Source organism: Cricetulus griseus, chromosome 9 (genome assembly GCF_003668045.3).
Source record: "Cricetulus griseus strain 17A/GY chromosome 9, alternate assembly CriGri-PICRH-1.0, whole genome shotgun sequence".
Classification (NCBI taxonomy): Eukaryota; Metazoa; Chordata; class Mammalia; order Rodentia; family Cricetidae; genus Cricetulus; species Cricetulus griseus.
In genome coordinates, this window is record NC_048602.1 from 11,435,530 (window position 1) to 11,449,439 (window position 13,910).

Consider the following 13,910-nt stretch of genomic DNA (forward strand, 5'->3'; position numbering starts at 1 on the left):
TTCATCTTGAACTTTTTAATTTTAAGGTAATACAATTTAAGCTTTATTTAACATTATACAGCCTGGTAGTAGTGGTTTGAACATAATTCATATGCATAATCAAATAAGGAAAGTTACTATTTTTAACCTGTTAAATAGCACAACCATCTCAAGGCCCCACTTGGGTGCTTGAGGCCCTTGAAATGATGGCCTGAATTCAAGTCCCCTACTGGCCACTCCCTAAACTATCTGGTCATTTTGGCCTCAGTTATCCTCCCTGGAAAACGGACGTGATAGCAGCTGTCAATTCCGGGGGTAAGAGTGAGGATAAATCCATCCCTGTGCATGGCTGGGCCCCAGTAAGCTCTTGGCAACTGTGAGCTATGGCGAAGGTTTACCCCTCCTGGCGAGAGGGGCAACTGGTGCAGAGGACTGAACGAGGTAATTAAATATGTCAGCCAGGACCTCAAACCAGAGCCCTGTTAGTCTTGCAGGTGCACGAAGGGGTTTAGAAGCAGCAGATGTCTCACGCAGTGTTCTCAAAGAAAAGTGCCACATTCGAGGAGGAGGGAGGCGGCCAGTGCGGTCCCACCACCCAGAGCCACTCCAGGAAAACAAGCTGGCAGTCGTCAAAGAGGAAGGGAACGGGACAGGCGCGCCCTCTGGTGGAGGGGGCAAACACGACAGCCAGGGATCCTGAGGGTTTGGATACCGATGGAGGAGGCATCCGGCATCTCAACAGAAACGTGGAAAGCAAGACTGCGCACAGCTGGTCCAGGGTCTCCTAAGTTGTGTGTGGTAGACCGGGGCCGAGGGCTCTTGGGATACAGGGCGAAGACTATTAGAGATCCTGCCTCTGCCTCCTGAGTGCTGGGATTAAAGGAGTGCGAAGCCCTGAGGATGGGCTCCAGTCCCTGGTCCTGTCCATCAAAGGCCCCCCCGCCCCCCACTCCCCTGCATTACCAAGATGGGCTCGGAGGTCTCCGCACACAGCCCCAGCTCGCGGCCTGAGAATATGTGTGTTTCTCCAGTCTTCCGCGGGGTTCTGCTTCCTACCCAGGCCGGGCATTTCCTGTGGGCTCCCTTAAGTCGCCCTTGGCCAGCTCACCTCTTTTAGTCTCCCGTGCACAGCCTCACCTGGCCCAATCAAACAAGCTTGCTCAGATCCCGCACGACCCCCCCCCCCAAGGAAAAAAGAAGAGGCTCCCTGCACCCTGCTGTCCCCCCCACCCCCGCCCCAGGTACAGAGCAGCAGGGTTTCAGCCGCCTGCCAAGCTCAAGAGGGCAGGGTTGGGGTACTCCGGGTTCTCGATGACGCCGGGCCCGAACTTGAGCTCCAGGAAGCGGCGGTAGTTGTTTGGGGCCTGTGCCATGAAGCCCGCGAAGGCCAGGGGGACCAGCGGCTGCAGGAAGTGCTCCGGGAACTCCACGTCCTGCCGGTGGTCCAGCCACGTGTCCTTGGTCATGACCCCGTTGCGGGGGTAGAAAGGCCACAGGTCCACGTGCAGGTGGTTGCTCTCGCTGTACTGCACGCGGAAGAAGTCGCCCTCCACCGCCTTCTCCCACACGAAGCCGCGCTCGTCCACCACCGAGCCCGCCTCGGCGCCCCGCAGCTGCTCGCAGTTGCCCACGTCCTCCAGGTAGATGCCCAGGTCGACGTCGTAGTCCCAGGGGATGATGTCGCCGTGCCGGGCCGCCCCGAGCAGCGAGCCGCCCTCCAGCCAGTAGCGCACGCCCGCCGCCTCCAGCACGCCCACCACGTAGCGGGCCGTCTCGCGCAGCGCGCGCAGGCAGCAGGGCGGCGTCCAGCGACCCTCGTACAGGTAGGAGGGCGTGTCGCCCGCCACCGTGCCGAAGCAGCGCGCGCTCTCCTTGTGGCAGCCGAACCACTCGAGCCGCCCGCCCTCCCCCCAGCTCACCAGGCGGATGCCCAGCGCGCGCAGCAGCGCCGCCCTCCGCGAGCGCCCCTCGCGATCCGCCTTCCAGCGCGCGTGGGCCGTGGCCAGCGGGGGTTGGCGGGCCGCGGCGAAGGTCAAGCCCAGCAGCTGCACGGTCCAGCCCCGTAGGGCGGTCTGCAGGAAGAGGCTGGTGGCCAGGGGCCGCGCCAGGGGCGCCGAGAGGTTGAAGAGGTCGCGGGAGCGCAGCAGCACCACGGCGTCACCGTCTAGGGCGTCGCAGCGGGGCGCGCCGGGCGCTGGACCGTAGTGTGCCGTCCACTCCCGCAGGCTGATGTTCAGTGCCAGGCACCGCGCTGGGTTGGCGGTGGCGACCGGGGCGGCGACGAGGCGCGCGCTGCTCCCCCGGAGCGCCTCCACCATCCGCTCCAGGTGGCCTGGGGACTCGGCCCGTGTTCCGTCAGGCACCAGGGCCACGAACTCGGTGGCCACGTAGGTCTCTGGGCGCGAGGCCGCCGCCGACCGGTCCAGGGCCGGCTGCAGCAGCGCCAGGCGAACGTTGGGGATGCGAGGCAAGGCCAGGGGCGGGTAAGGGAGCGTGTCCGCTGCCACCACCACAGGCTGGGCTGGATCCTGCTGCAGGAAGGAATCCACCAGCTCGGGGACCGCGTTGTCAAATGCCTCAAACTCCCGAATTAGGACGGTGACACGGGGACCAGTGGCAGGAGTCCGGCGGGGGCCCCGTGCCCGGGAGTTTCTGGGCTGGTGTTGTAGCCAGGACACATAGAAGAAGACGAGGAGGTTGAGGATGATGGCGGCTGCCAGGGCAGCCCAGCAGCGGGTGAGCCGCATGGGGCCCGATGTCAGACCCTAGCAGGGGTGTCCAGGGCATCCTGGGGAGATAGGATGAAAAGGGAGGCTGGAGCAGGTTGTCGGTACCCCCTCCCTCCCACCCTCTTCCTGGATCTGATCTCAGGACTAGCCTTCCGTGATTTCCTAGGTTGGACAGCTCATCTTTCTGCAGCTACCTCCCAATGCTGGGTCTGCAGGTGTGGGACAGCACAGTGGTAAAGGAACGACGGAGCTGTACATGCAAGACTGGTTAAGATGATATATTTGATGCTATGTGTACTTGATCACAATGTTTAAAAGCTGTAGTACAGCCGGGCGTTGGTGGCGCTCGCCTTTAATCCCAGCACTCGGGAGGCAGAGGCAGGCGGATCTCTGTGAGTTCGAGACCAGCCTGGTCTACAAGAGCTAGTTCCAGGACAGCCTCCAAAGCCACAGAGAAACCCTGTCTCGAAAAACAAAAAACAAAAAAACAAAACAAAAAAAAGCTGTAGTACATTGTGCAGTCCAGCCCTCGGAAAGCAGAAGCGGGAAGATGGACAGTTCAAGGCAAGCATGGCTACATGGTGAGACTTTGTACCTCAACAAAACAAAACAAAAACCCCAAAGTAGAAGAAGGAAAGAAGCCAACAGCTGCTGCCCTTTAACCCTGGCACTCAGGAGGCAGAGGCAGGTGGATCTCCATGAGTTCAAAGCCAGTTTGGTCTACATATGGAGAGGGCTGGGGCAGGGCTTAGCAATAGAAGCCTAGAACTCACCATCAAGGAGTCCCCTGGGGGTGTGGCTTTTAGTGGCAAAATTGCATAGCATAAAAATATTTCATTCCCAGTACAATAAGGAAGGGGTGGGGGAAACCAATCAAACAAACACAAAACAGGGCTGGGGAGATGGTTTAGCAGCGAAGAGCTCGGGAATTCACAAAGCTGCTCACAACTGTCTGTAACTCCAGTTCCAGGGATTTTGGTGCCCTTTTCTGGCCTCCATGGGCACCGGGCATGCATGTAGTCAGTACACAGACATGCACGTAGGCAAAACACTCATATACTTAAGTAAAAGTAAAGTGAGGAAACTGAAGCACAGAGAGGTGAAGTCACTTGCTCAAAGTAACCCAGCAGAGAAGAGGGACATGACATTTGATGCAAGAAGCCAGTTCCAGAATCCTGCTTCAGACAAGTAAACCAATGGGTACAGTGACACTCGCCTTTAATACCAGAATCTAGAAGCAGAAACAAGCGATCTCCATGAGTTTGAGGCCAGCCTGGCATATACAATTAGACCTTGTCTCAAAAACAAACAAACAAAAAATAATACCAAAAAACCCTAGTAAACCATCTTGCTTTGTTGAGATGGAATCTCACTGTATATTGAAGGCTGGCTTTGAACTAAGAAACTCTTGGCCCTTCTGACTGCTGAGATTACAGGCCTATGCTACTATGTCCACCCAACTCTGGCTCTATTTATTTATCTATTTGCAATCATATAGCCCAACTCTTTCACTACATCTCTTCCAGAGCTAAGCTGACAGGTGCTCAGAAAGCTGAATATGGTTTGTGACTTACTGACGGAAGTCAGTATATCAAGTAGGTACTTTTTTTTAAAAAAAAAAAGATTTTATTTACTTATTATATATATAGTCTTCTGCCTGCATGCCAGCAGTGGACACCAGATCTCATTCAAGGTGGTCGTGAGCCACCATGTGGTTGCTGGGAATTGAACTCAGGACCTCTGGAAGAACAATCAGTGCTCTTAACCTCTGAGCCATCTCTCCAGCCCTCAAGTAGGTACTTAGCAAGTACTCTTGTGCCAGGTTGTTTGTTTTTGAGACAGGGTCTCAATGTTGGCCAGGCTGACCTTGAACTAGATATGTCTACCTGCCAAGGACTGGGCTGGGATTACAGGTGTGGAATGCCGTCTTCCACAAGCCCTCTACCAGCTAAGCTAAGTCCTCAGCCCCAACCCCAGCCTTGGCCCCTGGGTTCAGAGATCTGTGTTCTGCAGTCCTGAAAAGAGAGGCAGACAAAAACAACACTAGTAGGAGGGCCAGCAGGGGGCACGAATGAGTAACAGGGAAGGGAGAAGGAAGCTGAGATCTCATTGGCTTTCCATTCCTTCCTCGAAACATCTTAGGTGCTGGAAGTGGCATTACATGTGTGTAATCACAGCTCTTGGGAGGTGGGGGCAGGAGGATTAAAAATTCACGCTCATCCCTGGCCAGTGCTTGAGTTTGAGGCCAACCTGGGCTGTGTGAGAGTGTCAGAAAAAAATCCAGACCAACAGCAACAAAACCGTGTATAAAGTCTGGTCTGGTGGCCCAGCAGGTAAAAGTGCTTGACACAAAGTCTGACCTGAATTCCATTTCCAGGACCCACCCAACAGAAGGAACGAATCGACCCCAGCAAGTTGTCCTCTGACTCTCTACACACGCGCTCGTGAGCGTACGCGCGCGCGCGCGCGCACACACACACACACACACACACACACACACACACACGAAATAAGTGAAAATTTTAAAGTGTAAGTCTATCACCTTGATTTGGCCTGAGCCTCATCACCCAGGTAGGTACAAAAAGGAGGTCTATTCAGGAAAGCCTACGTGATTCTTGTGACATCAGGGGGACTTCTTACCTCCCTAGGTTTCAGGCTGAGGGTGCTCAAGGAGGGTAGCTCCACCTTGAGTCATCTGCTCTGCTGAGGAAGGAACCAGAAAACATCCAATGAGCCAACTCCATGCAAAAAAAAAAAAAAAAAAAAAAAAAAAAAAAGCACAATTTCATCCTACCCACAAAAGAAGTCAAGGACTTTTTTTTTCTGTTTGAAGCTGGGCCACCACTTCACTTGTCTGAGGAGTCGGGTGGGTGGGTAGAAGGCACATTGGTTATCAGCTGTAAGCTATAACTATCCCTCTTCCATGGTGGTGTCCTGAGGAAGGGCAGAAGTGACCAGCAGCTGTTACCATGACAACTTCTTCCCTAGACACATGCATCCTTTGGAGATAATCCTAAAACATCCCCTATCTTTCTGGATCACTAGAAGGTGGGAGATTGCCCCGTTATAGTAACCAGGGCATGGCTTTGACTGTTCCTCATCTCCCTGGAAATGGTCCAAGTCCTGTAACCATAGCAACTGTCCCACAGCAGCACTTCTCTAAATAAAAACACCTGGTTGGTTTGTCCATGGACCTCCCATATGGGAAGGGGGGATGGTTACTATGGTAATACCAACTGGGTTGGCTGGGGGGAGGGGCGGGACAGAGGCATTTTTCTTAGAGGAATGTCTTTGGGGCTGGGTTCTCTTTTCTACCTGAGCACTAGGTGAGGAGAGGTTGCCATAGTAACCGATGAGGCTAGGGTCAGAAGAACCACCAGGGACTTGGGTTACCTTAGCAACCGCCTCCTGGTGCAATGACAGCGGAGGTTGGGGGGTCCACATACGAAAAATGGGAGGGGGGCTGGAAGAGCCCTCCAGGTTGGATAGGGTTGCTGTGACAACGGACTTGGTCAGGGCTCGGGGATGGGATCCCACTGTCGAAATTACCCCCAAGTCTCTTTTTTCTTCTCCTCCTCTTAATGAGAAAGTGATGGGGTGGTTGTGGTTGGTATTTGCATCTGGAGAGGGATAGGGCTCTGACATTGGGGAGAAGAAGGCAGAAGTCCCGTTCTGTCTTCACTCCTGCAAGGGGGACGATTGCGAGGGGGCCTTGGGTCCTTGGCCTCAGCGGAGGCAGCCAGTCCCCCTCCCCTCCCCTCTTCTCCCTGTTGGCATCTCAGAGGGTGCACACCCTGGGGGGGGGCGGGTTAACCCTGGGAGGGGGCGAGGCTTGCCTCTGCGCTCCCCTCGCCCGCCAGGAGACCCAGAGCGCGCGCACGCCAAGTGGTGTGTGTGCTCTGTGCGCGTGTGTGCTTTGTGTGCTCCCTGTGCGGGTGTGTGTGCGCGCGTGTGTGCGCTCTGTGCATGTGTGTGCTCTGTGCGTGTGTGCTCTGTGTTCTGTGCGCGCGTGTGCGCTCTGTGCGCGTGTGCGTGCGCTCTGTGCGTGTGCTCTGTGCGCGTGTGTGCGCGCTCTGTGTGTGTGTGTGTACTCTGTGCGCGCGTGTGTGCTCTGTGTGTGCTCTGTATGTGCTCTGTGCTCTATGTGCTCTGTGCGCTCTGTGCGTGTATGTGCTCTGTGTGTGTGCTCTGTGCGTGTGTGTACTCTGTGCGTGTGTGTACTCTGTGTGTGCTCTGTGCGTGTGTGCACTCTGTGTGTGCTCTGTGTGTGGGTGTGCGCTGTGTGTGTACTCTGTGCGCGTGTGCTCTGTGTGGGTGTGTGTGTGTGCACTCTGTGTGTGCACTCTGTGTGTGCGCGCTCTGTGCGCGTGTGTGTGCTCTGTGCGGGTGTGCGCTGTGTGTGTGTACTCTGTGCGCATGTGTGCACTCTGTGTGTGTGCTCTCTGTGTGTGTTGCTCTGTGTGTGTGTTCTGTGTGTGTGTGTGCTCTGTGTGTGTGTGCTCTGTGCGTGTGTGTACTCTGTGCGTGTGTGTGTACTCTGTGTGTGTGCTCTGAGTGTGTGCTCTGTGCGTGTGTGTACTCTGTGCGTGTGTGCACTCTGTGTGTGTGCTCTGAGTGTGTGCTCTGTGCGTGTGTGCACTCTGTGTGTGTGCTCTGTGTGTGTGCACTCTGTGTGTGTGCTCTGTGTGTGTGCTCTGTGTGTGCACTCTGTGTGTGTGTTCTGTGTGTGTGTACTCTGTGCATGTGTGTACTCTGTGTGTGCTCTGTGTGTGTGTGCACTCTGTGTGTGTGCTCTGTGTATGTGCTCTGTGCGTGTGTGCACTCTGTGTGTGTGCTCTGTGTGTGTGTGCTCTGTGTGTGCTCTGTGCGTGTGTGTGCTCTGTGTATGTGCTCTGTGCGTGTGTGCACTCTGTGTGTGCACTCTGTGTGTGTGTGCACTCTGTGTGTGTGTGCACTCTGTGTGTGTGTGCACTCTGTGTGTGTGTGCACTCTGTGTGTTCTGTGTGTGTGTACTCTGTGTGTGCTCTGTGTGTGTGTTCTGTGTGTGTGTGTACTCTGTGTGTGTGCTCTGTGTGTGTGTGTGTGTGCTGTGCGTGTGTGTACTCTGTGCGTGTGTGTACTCTGTGTGTGTGCTCTGAGTGTGTGCTCTGTGTGTGTGTGTACTCTGTGCGTGTGTGCACTCTGTGTGTGTGCTCTGTGTGTGTGTGCACTCTGTGTGTGCGCTCTGAGTGTGTGCTCTGTGCGTGTGTGCACTCTGTGTGTGTGCACTCTGTGTGTGTGCTCTGTGTGTGCACTCTGTGTGTGTGTTCTGTGTGTGTGTACTCTGTGCGTGTGTGTACTCTGTGTGTGCTCTGTGTGTGTGTGTGCACTCTGTGTGTGTGCTCTGTGTATGTGCTCTGTGCGTGTGTGCACTCTGTGTGTGTGCTCTGTGTGTGTGTGTGCTCTGTGTGTGTGTGCTCTGTGCGTGTGTGTGCTCTGTGTATGTGCTCTGTGCGTGTGTGCACTCTGTGTGTGCACTCTGTGTGTGTGCACTCTGTGTGTGTGCACTCTGTGTGTTCTGTGTGTGTGTACTCTGTGTATGTGTGTGTTGTGTGTGTGTGCACTCTGTGTTCTGTGTGTGTGTGCTCTGTGTGTGTGCTCTGTGTGTGTGCTCTGTGTGTGTGCACTCTGTGTGTGCTCTGTGTGTGTGCACTCTGTGTGTTCTGTGTGTGTGTACTCTGTGTATGTGTGTGTTCTGTGTGTGTGCACTCTGTGTTCTGTGTGTATGTGCTCTGTATGTGCTCTGTGTGTGTGTTCTGTGTGTGTGTGCTCTGTGTGTGTGTGCACTCTGTGTGTGCTCTGTGTGTGTGTTCTGTGTGTGTGTGTGCACTCTGTGTGTGTTCTGTGTGTGTGTTCTGTGTGTGTGTTCTGTGTGTGTGTGCTCTGTGTGTGTGTACACTCTGTGTGTGTGCACTCTGTGCTGTGTGTGTGCACTCTGTGTGTGTGTCTGTGTGTGTGCTCTGTGTGTGTCTGTGTGTGTGTGCTCTGTGTGTGTGCTCTGTGTGTGTGCTCTGTGTGTGTGTGCACTCTGTGTGTGCTCTGTGTGTGTGCACTCTGTGTGTTCTGTGTGTGTGTACTCTGTGTATGTGTGTGTTCTGTGTGTGTGCACTCTGTGTTCTGTGTGTATGTGCTCTGTATGTGCTCTGTGTGTGTGTTCTGTGTGTGTGTGCTCTGTGTGTGTGTGCACTCTGTGTGTGCTCTGTGTGTGTGTTCTGTGTGTGTGTGTGCACTCTGTGTGTGTTCTGTGTGTGTGTTCTGTGTGTGTGTTCTGTGTGTGTGTGCTCTGTGTGTGTGCACTCTGTGTGTGTGCACTCTGTGTGTGTGTGCTGTGTGTATGTGCTCTATGTGCTCTGTGCGCGCGCGTGTGCGCTCTGTGCTCTGCGCGCGCGCGCGCGTGCTCCCCTGTGCGCGTGTGCGCTCCGTGTGCGCTCTGGGCGGCGCGTCCGCGCAGGCGCGCGAGGCACGGCGGCGCGCGGCCGGCCCCGGGCCTCCATGATGGAGGAGCGAGCGCCGCCGCGGTCGCCTCGGCCGCCTCCTCCTGCCGCCCTCTGGGCTCGGGCGCGGCTCCCAACCCGGCGGCGGCGGCGGCGGCGCGGCGGCGGCGGCCTCGGCCTCCAGCCCGCTCCGGCCCGGGCCGGCAGGGAAGGGAGGTGGCGGCGGAGGCAGCCCGGGCCCCGCGGCGGCCCCGAGCCCCTCAGCCTGCCCGGGATCCTGCACTTCATCCAGCACGAGTGGGCGCGCTTCGAGGCCGAGAAGGCCCGCTGGGAGGCCGAGCGCGCCGAGCTGCAGTGAGCCCCGCCGCCCCTCCTGCCCTCCCGCCCTCCGCCCTCCCCGCGACCCCGCCCGGCCCGGCCCCGGCCCCGGCCTCGCCTCACCCGCCGCCGCCGCCCCGCCGCCGCCATCTTGCAGCAATGGCCGCCGGACGGCCGGGAGGGGCGGGCGGGGACGGCGCCGGGGTCCCCGGGGCCTCGGGGCGGGACGCGAGCCGGGACCGGCCGGAGGAGCCGAGCCGAGCCGAGCCGTCCCGGGAGCCGCGAGTGAGAGTGACGGGCCCAAGGCGAGGGGTTGGTTGCCTGAGCGACGCCGAGTCCCGGGTCCCCGGGGACCCCGTGCTGAGAAAGGGGATGGGGATGGGGTCTGGGCGAAGAAACAAAACGCCTGGTACCCGGATCCTCACCAGATGCTAGGTGACAGGGTGGGTGGGGTGGACCTTTGGGGATGACGCGCTCGCCCTGGGCATCACCCCCCCACCCCACCCCGGGTACCAGGAGTAAAGAGAGTCTGAGAGCTGGGATGGACCTTTGGGGATGACACGCTCGCCCTGGACATCCCCCCACCCCCACCCCGGGTACCAGGAGTAACGAGAGAGAGTCTGAGAGTTGGGATGGACCTTTGGGGATGACACGCTCGCCCTGGACATCCCCCCCACCCCGGGTACCAGGAGTAGAGAGAGAGTCTGCCCGGGGACCGGGTGCTGAGAAAGGGGATGGGGTCTGGGAGAATAAAAAACTCCTGGTACACGGATCCTCACCAGATGGTAGGTGACAGGGCGGGTGGGATGGACCAGATGCCTTTGGGGATGACACGCTCACCCTGGACATCCTCCTACCCCCACCCCGGGTACCAGGAGTAGAGAGAGAGTCTGCCCGGGGACTGGGTGCTGAGAAAGGGGATGGGGTCTGGGAGAATAAAAAACTCCTGGTACCCGGATCCTCATCAGATGCTAGGTGACAGGGTGGGTGGGATGGACCAGGTGCCTTTGGGGATGACATGCTCGCCCTGGACATCACCCCCACCCCTACCCTGGGTACCAGGAGTAAAGAGAGAGAGTCTGCCAGGGGGACCAGGTGCTGAGAAAGGGGATGGGGTCTGGGCGAATAAAAAACCTCCTGGTACCCGGATCCTCACCAGATGGTAGGTGACAGGGCAGGTGGGATGGACCAGGTGCCTTGGGGGATGACACGCTCACCCTGGACATCCTCCCACCCCCACCCTGGGTACCAGGGTACCAGGAGTAAAGAGAGCGGAGTCTGAGAGCTGGGCTGGGTACCTTGGGGGAGTGTCTGGCCTGGAGGAGGAATCGCAAAGTGGCCGCGTGGGAGGAGGGTTTATGGCAGGTGTCCCAGGATGGAGTTCTGTGGCCTTCTGTCCAAGAAGGACGCTTTGGGGATGTGCGGGTGACCATGTAGGGAAGGGACTGTTTGGGGTGGAATCACAGAGAGGGCAGAGGACATAACTCTAAGGAACCCCTAGGAGAACTTGAGGGTGGAGAGCGACAGCTTGTTGGGGGGCTTGGAGGCAGTGGTAGAGTGATGGCTCTGGGTTGAAAGACTTGGGGATGTTAGGTAGGAGGGAACCCTGAGCTGCCCCTGCAGTTGGGGATGTTAGGAGGGAACCCTGAGCTGCCCCTGCAGTTGGGGATGTTAGGAGGGAACCCTGAGCTGCCCCTGCAGTTGGATATATCCAGTGTGATGACAAGAAAGAGCACCTGTGATGGACACAGTGAAGAGGCATGGAGGTGCCTTTGGGTGATGAGTTAGGGGGAAGACAGCGTGAGGTGTGTGTGGGGGGCACTCTGAGAGAGAAGTGTTTGTGCAGGGTTCTGGAAAGGGACTTGATGGTTGGCGGAGAAGGAAGGAAGGTTCCGGGTGATTCTTCATGGAGTGGGGGGGGGCGGGCTCTGTGACCTTGACGGAGGTACTGCTTGTGGAAAGTGGTCCTTCAGATGGAGGAATCAGAAAGGTGACCGGCCACCAGGAGTCAAACGGTTCCTAGGCTGTGATGTGGTTAACAGAAGTAGTATTTGGCTCCTGGCACTCCAGGGCTTTGTGTTTCCAGTGTGCTCATTCCCGTCTCCCTGAAGTAGGGCCCCAAGTAAGCGTCTGATTTGAGTTTTGCCCATGGGATGAAGGAAGCGAACCAACATGCCACTTTTCTTCCATCTTTAGCTGGTAGCTGAGGCTGTGGTGGGAGAGAAATCCTTATGTAAGTGTTCCTCGCGTTGTGCCCAAGTCTCACTAAGGCTCTTTCCCAGCATACATCTCATCTGATCTTCTCAATACCCCATTATGTAGGCAGCCCCAATGCCATTACCTCACTCAGCAATAGTGACAGCAGCTGCTATTTCTTCGGGGCGTACGATGTGCTGGACGCTGTATGAAGTACTAGGGTCCATGCTATCACTTAATTCTTGTAGAATTCTGAGGGGAAAATGGTTTCCCTTCCTCTTTTTTTTTTTTAACAAGCGGAGGAGGATTGGGGTTTTGCTCGAGAAGGCCAACCCTGTGGATCTTTCCCCTCTCTGTAACTCAGCACGGGTGAGAAAAGTCTCCGCGGAAATTTCGAGGCCTCAGCAGGTCACCCAAGCCATCAGAGCATAGTGAGGGCTGAATCTTGGCCTCCCTCCGGAACTTGACCTGAGCACAGCTGACAGCATCCACTGTAATGCCTCCCCACCCCTCGCCGTGTAGCCCAAGCTCAGCTCAATCTTACCATCCTCCTGCCTCAGCATTCTAAGCGTTGGGATTACAGGTGTGTGCTACCTCTTAATGAGAGGTGTGTGTGTGTCCCCTCAAGTAACCTTTTGTGGAACTCATGGAGGGCACTCTGTAAGAGGCTACAGCATCATCACTCTGTACTTTTGTTACATCAGGGGTGTGTGTGTGTGTGTGTGTGTGTGTGTGTGTGTGTGTGCGCACGCGCGCGCGTGTGCTTGCGCTTGCGCTCGCGCGCGTGCACACAACGAATGGCAATGTACTAGAATATATCACTTTGTGACTTCATAAGTTATAAAACAGTATAGTATTCCCTTGAATATTTATATCATAGCTTATTTTGACCCTTGTCATTTGGTTTTTAGGATTGTTTCTACCTTTCCAACCCAGTCAGAAATATCTTTGAGGTCTTAAGAGACAGCTCAGGTGGTAAAGAACTTGCTGAGCAAGTGTGAGGGCTTGAGTTTAACCCCCAAGAACCCACGTAAAAAAAGGTGGGTGTGGTGGCGCACACTTGTAATCCAGTACTGGAGAAGTGGAGATGGGCAGGTTCCTGGGGCTCACTGGCTAGGCAGCCTACCCACCAACATCTCCAGGCTGAGGAGAGGTCTCGTCTCAATAGACAGGGTAAGGGTAATAGTGCTTCTGCACGCACGCGCACACACACACACACACACACACACACACACACACACACACACAGTATGGCTTTGTTGACTGAGTTATCCTGTGTGATATGGAGTGCTGAAGTAGATATCTTTATTAAAGTGATGACCAATCTGTCTTTTGGACTCCTTTTTACAATTTTATTTTATTTTAATTTTTTGTTTCAAGCTCTGGCTTTCCTGGAACTCACAATGTAGACCAGGCTGTCCTTGATCTCACAGAGATTCACCTGCCTGTACCTCTGAGTCCTGGGATTAAAGGAGTACACTACCACACCTGGCTAAATTTTATTTTTAATTTTAAAAATTAAGTTTGTTTATTGTGGAGGTCAGATGACAAATTGCAGGAGTTGGTTTTCTCCTTCGTCGTGTGGGTCCTGAGATGGAGCTCAGGCAGCAGGCTTGGCAGCTGGCGTCTGGCATCCTCACTTGCAGAGTCTTCTCCTTGGCCGTGCACCTCCCTCCCTTCCTCTCTTCCTTTATTTTTGAGGCTAGGTCTTGCTCTGTGACTATGGCTGTGCTGTGTTCATATATAGATCAGGCTGGCCTTAAACTCAGAGCCTCTCCCCACCCCAATTACACACACCTCTAGCTCCTGATTGCTGGAATTAAAGGCACTTGCTACCACATTTTTAGTTTTGAGTCAGGTCTTACTCTGTAACCCAGGATGTCCTCCAACTCGCAATCCTTGAGTGCTGGAATAATCACACCCCTTTGTAATGGGTGTACCAACACGTGTGGCATGCGGCATCCCATCTCACCATTCTTCCATCCAGCACTCACACTCTCTGAAAGGCGCCTTCCTTGAGACCCTCCATGGCTGGGCAGTGTCTGTACCAAGGAGCTGGCGCCTGCTGTTTATGTATGATACAGTGCCCAGGAAGGACACGGGTGGGAAGAGGGCTGGCCAGGAGCTTCCAGAGTCCAGAGCAGAGAGGTAGTGGAGGTATACTCTGAGGAGTGTGTTGGGATGGACGGCTTCTCAGGAGCAGGGTGCAGCTCCT

The 13,910-nt window shown here is 55.8% G+C and overlaps 2 protein-coding genes across 4 annotated transcripts in view; one reads left to right on the forward strand and one right to left on the reverse strand.

Moving 5' to 3' along the window:
* LOC113837384 (fukutin-related protein) lies at positions 1 to 9,676 on the reverse strand. 3 transcript variants are annotated; one of them, XM_035449211.1, is made up of 4 exons: positions 9,623 to 9,676; positions 5,349 to 5,411; positions 943 to 2,767; positions 1 to 849 (listed from the first exon to the last, which is right to left on the reverse strand). In XM_035449211.1, exon 3 carries the CDS (start codon positions 2,724 to 2,726, stop codon positions 1,239 to 1,241), a length of 1,488 nt encoding a protein of 495 aa, XP_035305102.1. In that variant the 5' UTR covers positions 2,727 to 2,767; positions 5,349 to 5,411; positions 9,623 to 9,676; the 3' UTR covers positions 1 to 849; positions 943 to 1,238. The 3 variants fall into 3 exon arrangements, with proteins under 3 accessions (XP_035305102.1, XP_035305103.1, XP_035305101.1); XM_035449212.1 differs by lacking the exon at positions 9,623 to 9,676 and adding an exon at positions 6,258 to 6,595; XM_035449210.1 differs by lacking the exon at positions 9,623 to 9,676 and adding an exon at positions 5,503 to 6,246.
* The window catches only part of Strn4 (striatin 4), a 26,499-nt gene continuing 21,775 nt past the window's right edge, over positions 9,187 to 13,910 (forward strand). The window contains exon 1 of the mRNA XM_035449209.1: positions 9,187 to 9,533. Coding sequence (XP_035305100.1) covers positions 9,240 to 9,533 — 294 coding nt within the window. The 5' untranslated portion in view covers positions 9,187 to 9,239. The remainder of the gene's footprint in view (positions 9,534 to 13,910) is intronic.

Coding starts and splice junctions, on each gene's coding strand:
- LOC113837384 (XM_035449211.1), bottom strand. CDS start 2,726: ATGCGGCTCACCCGCTGCTGGGCTGCCCTGGCAGCCGCCATCATCCTC.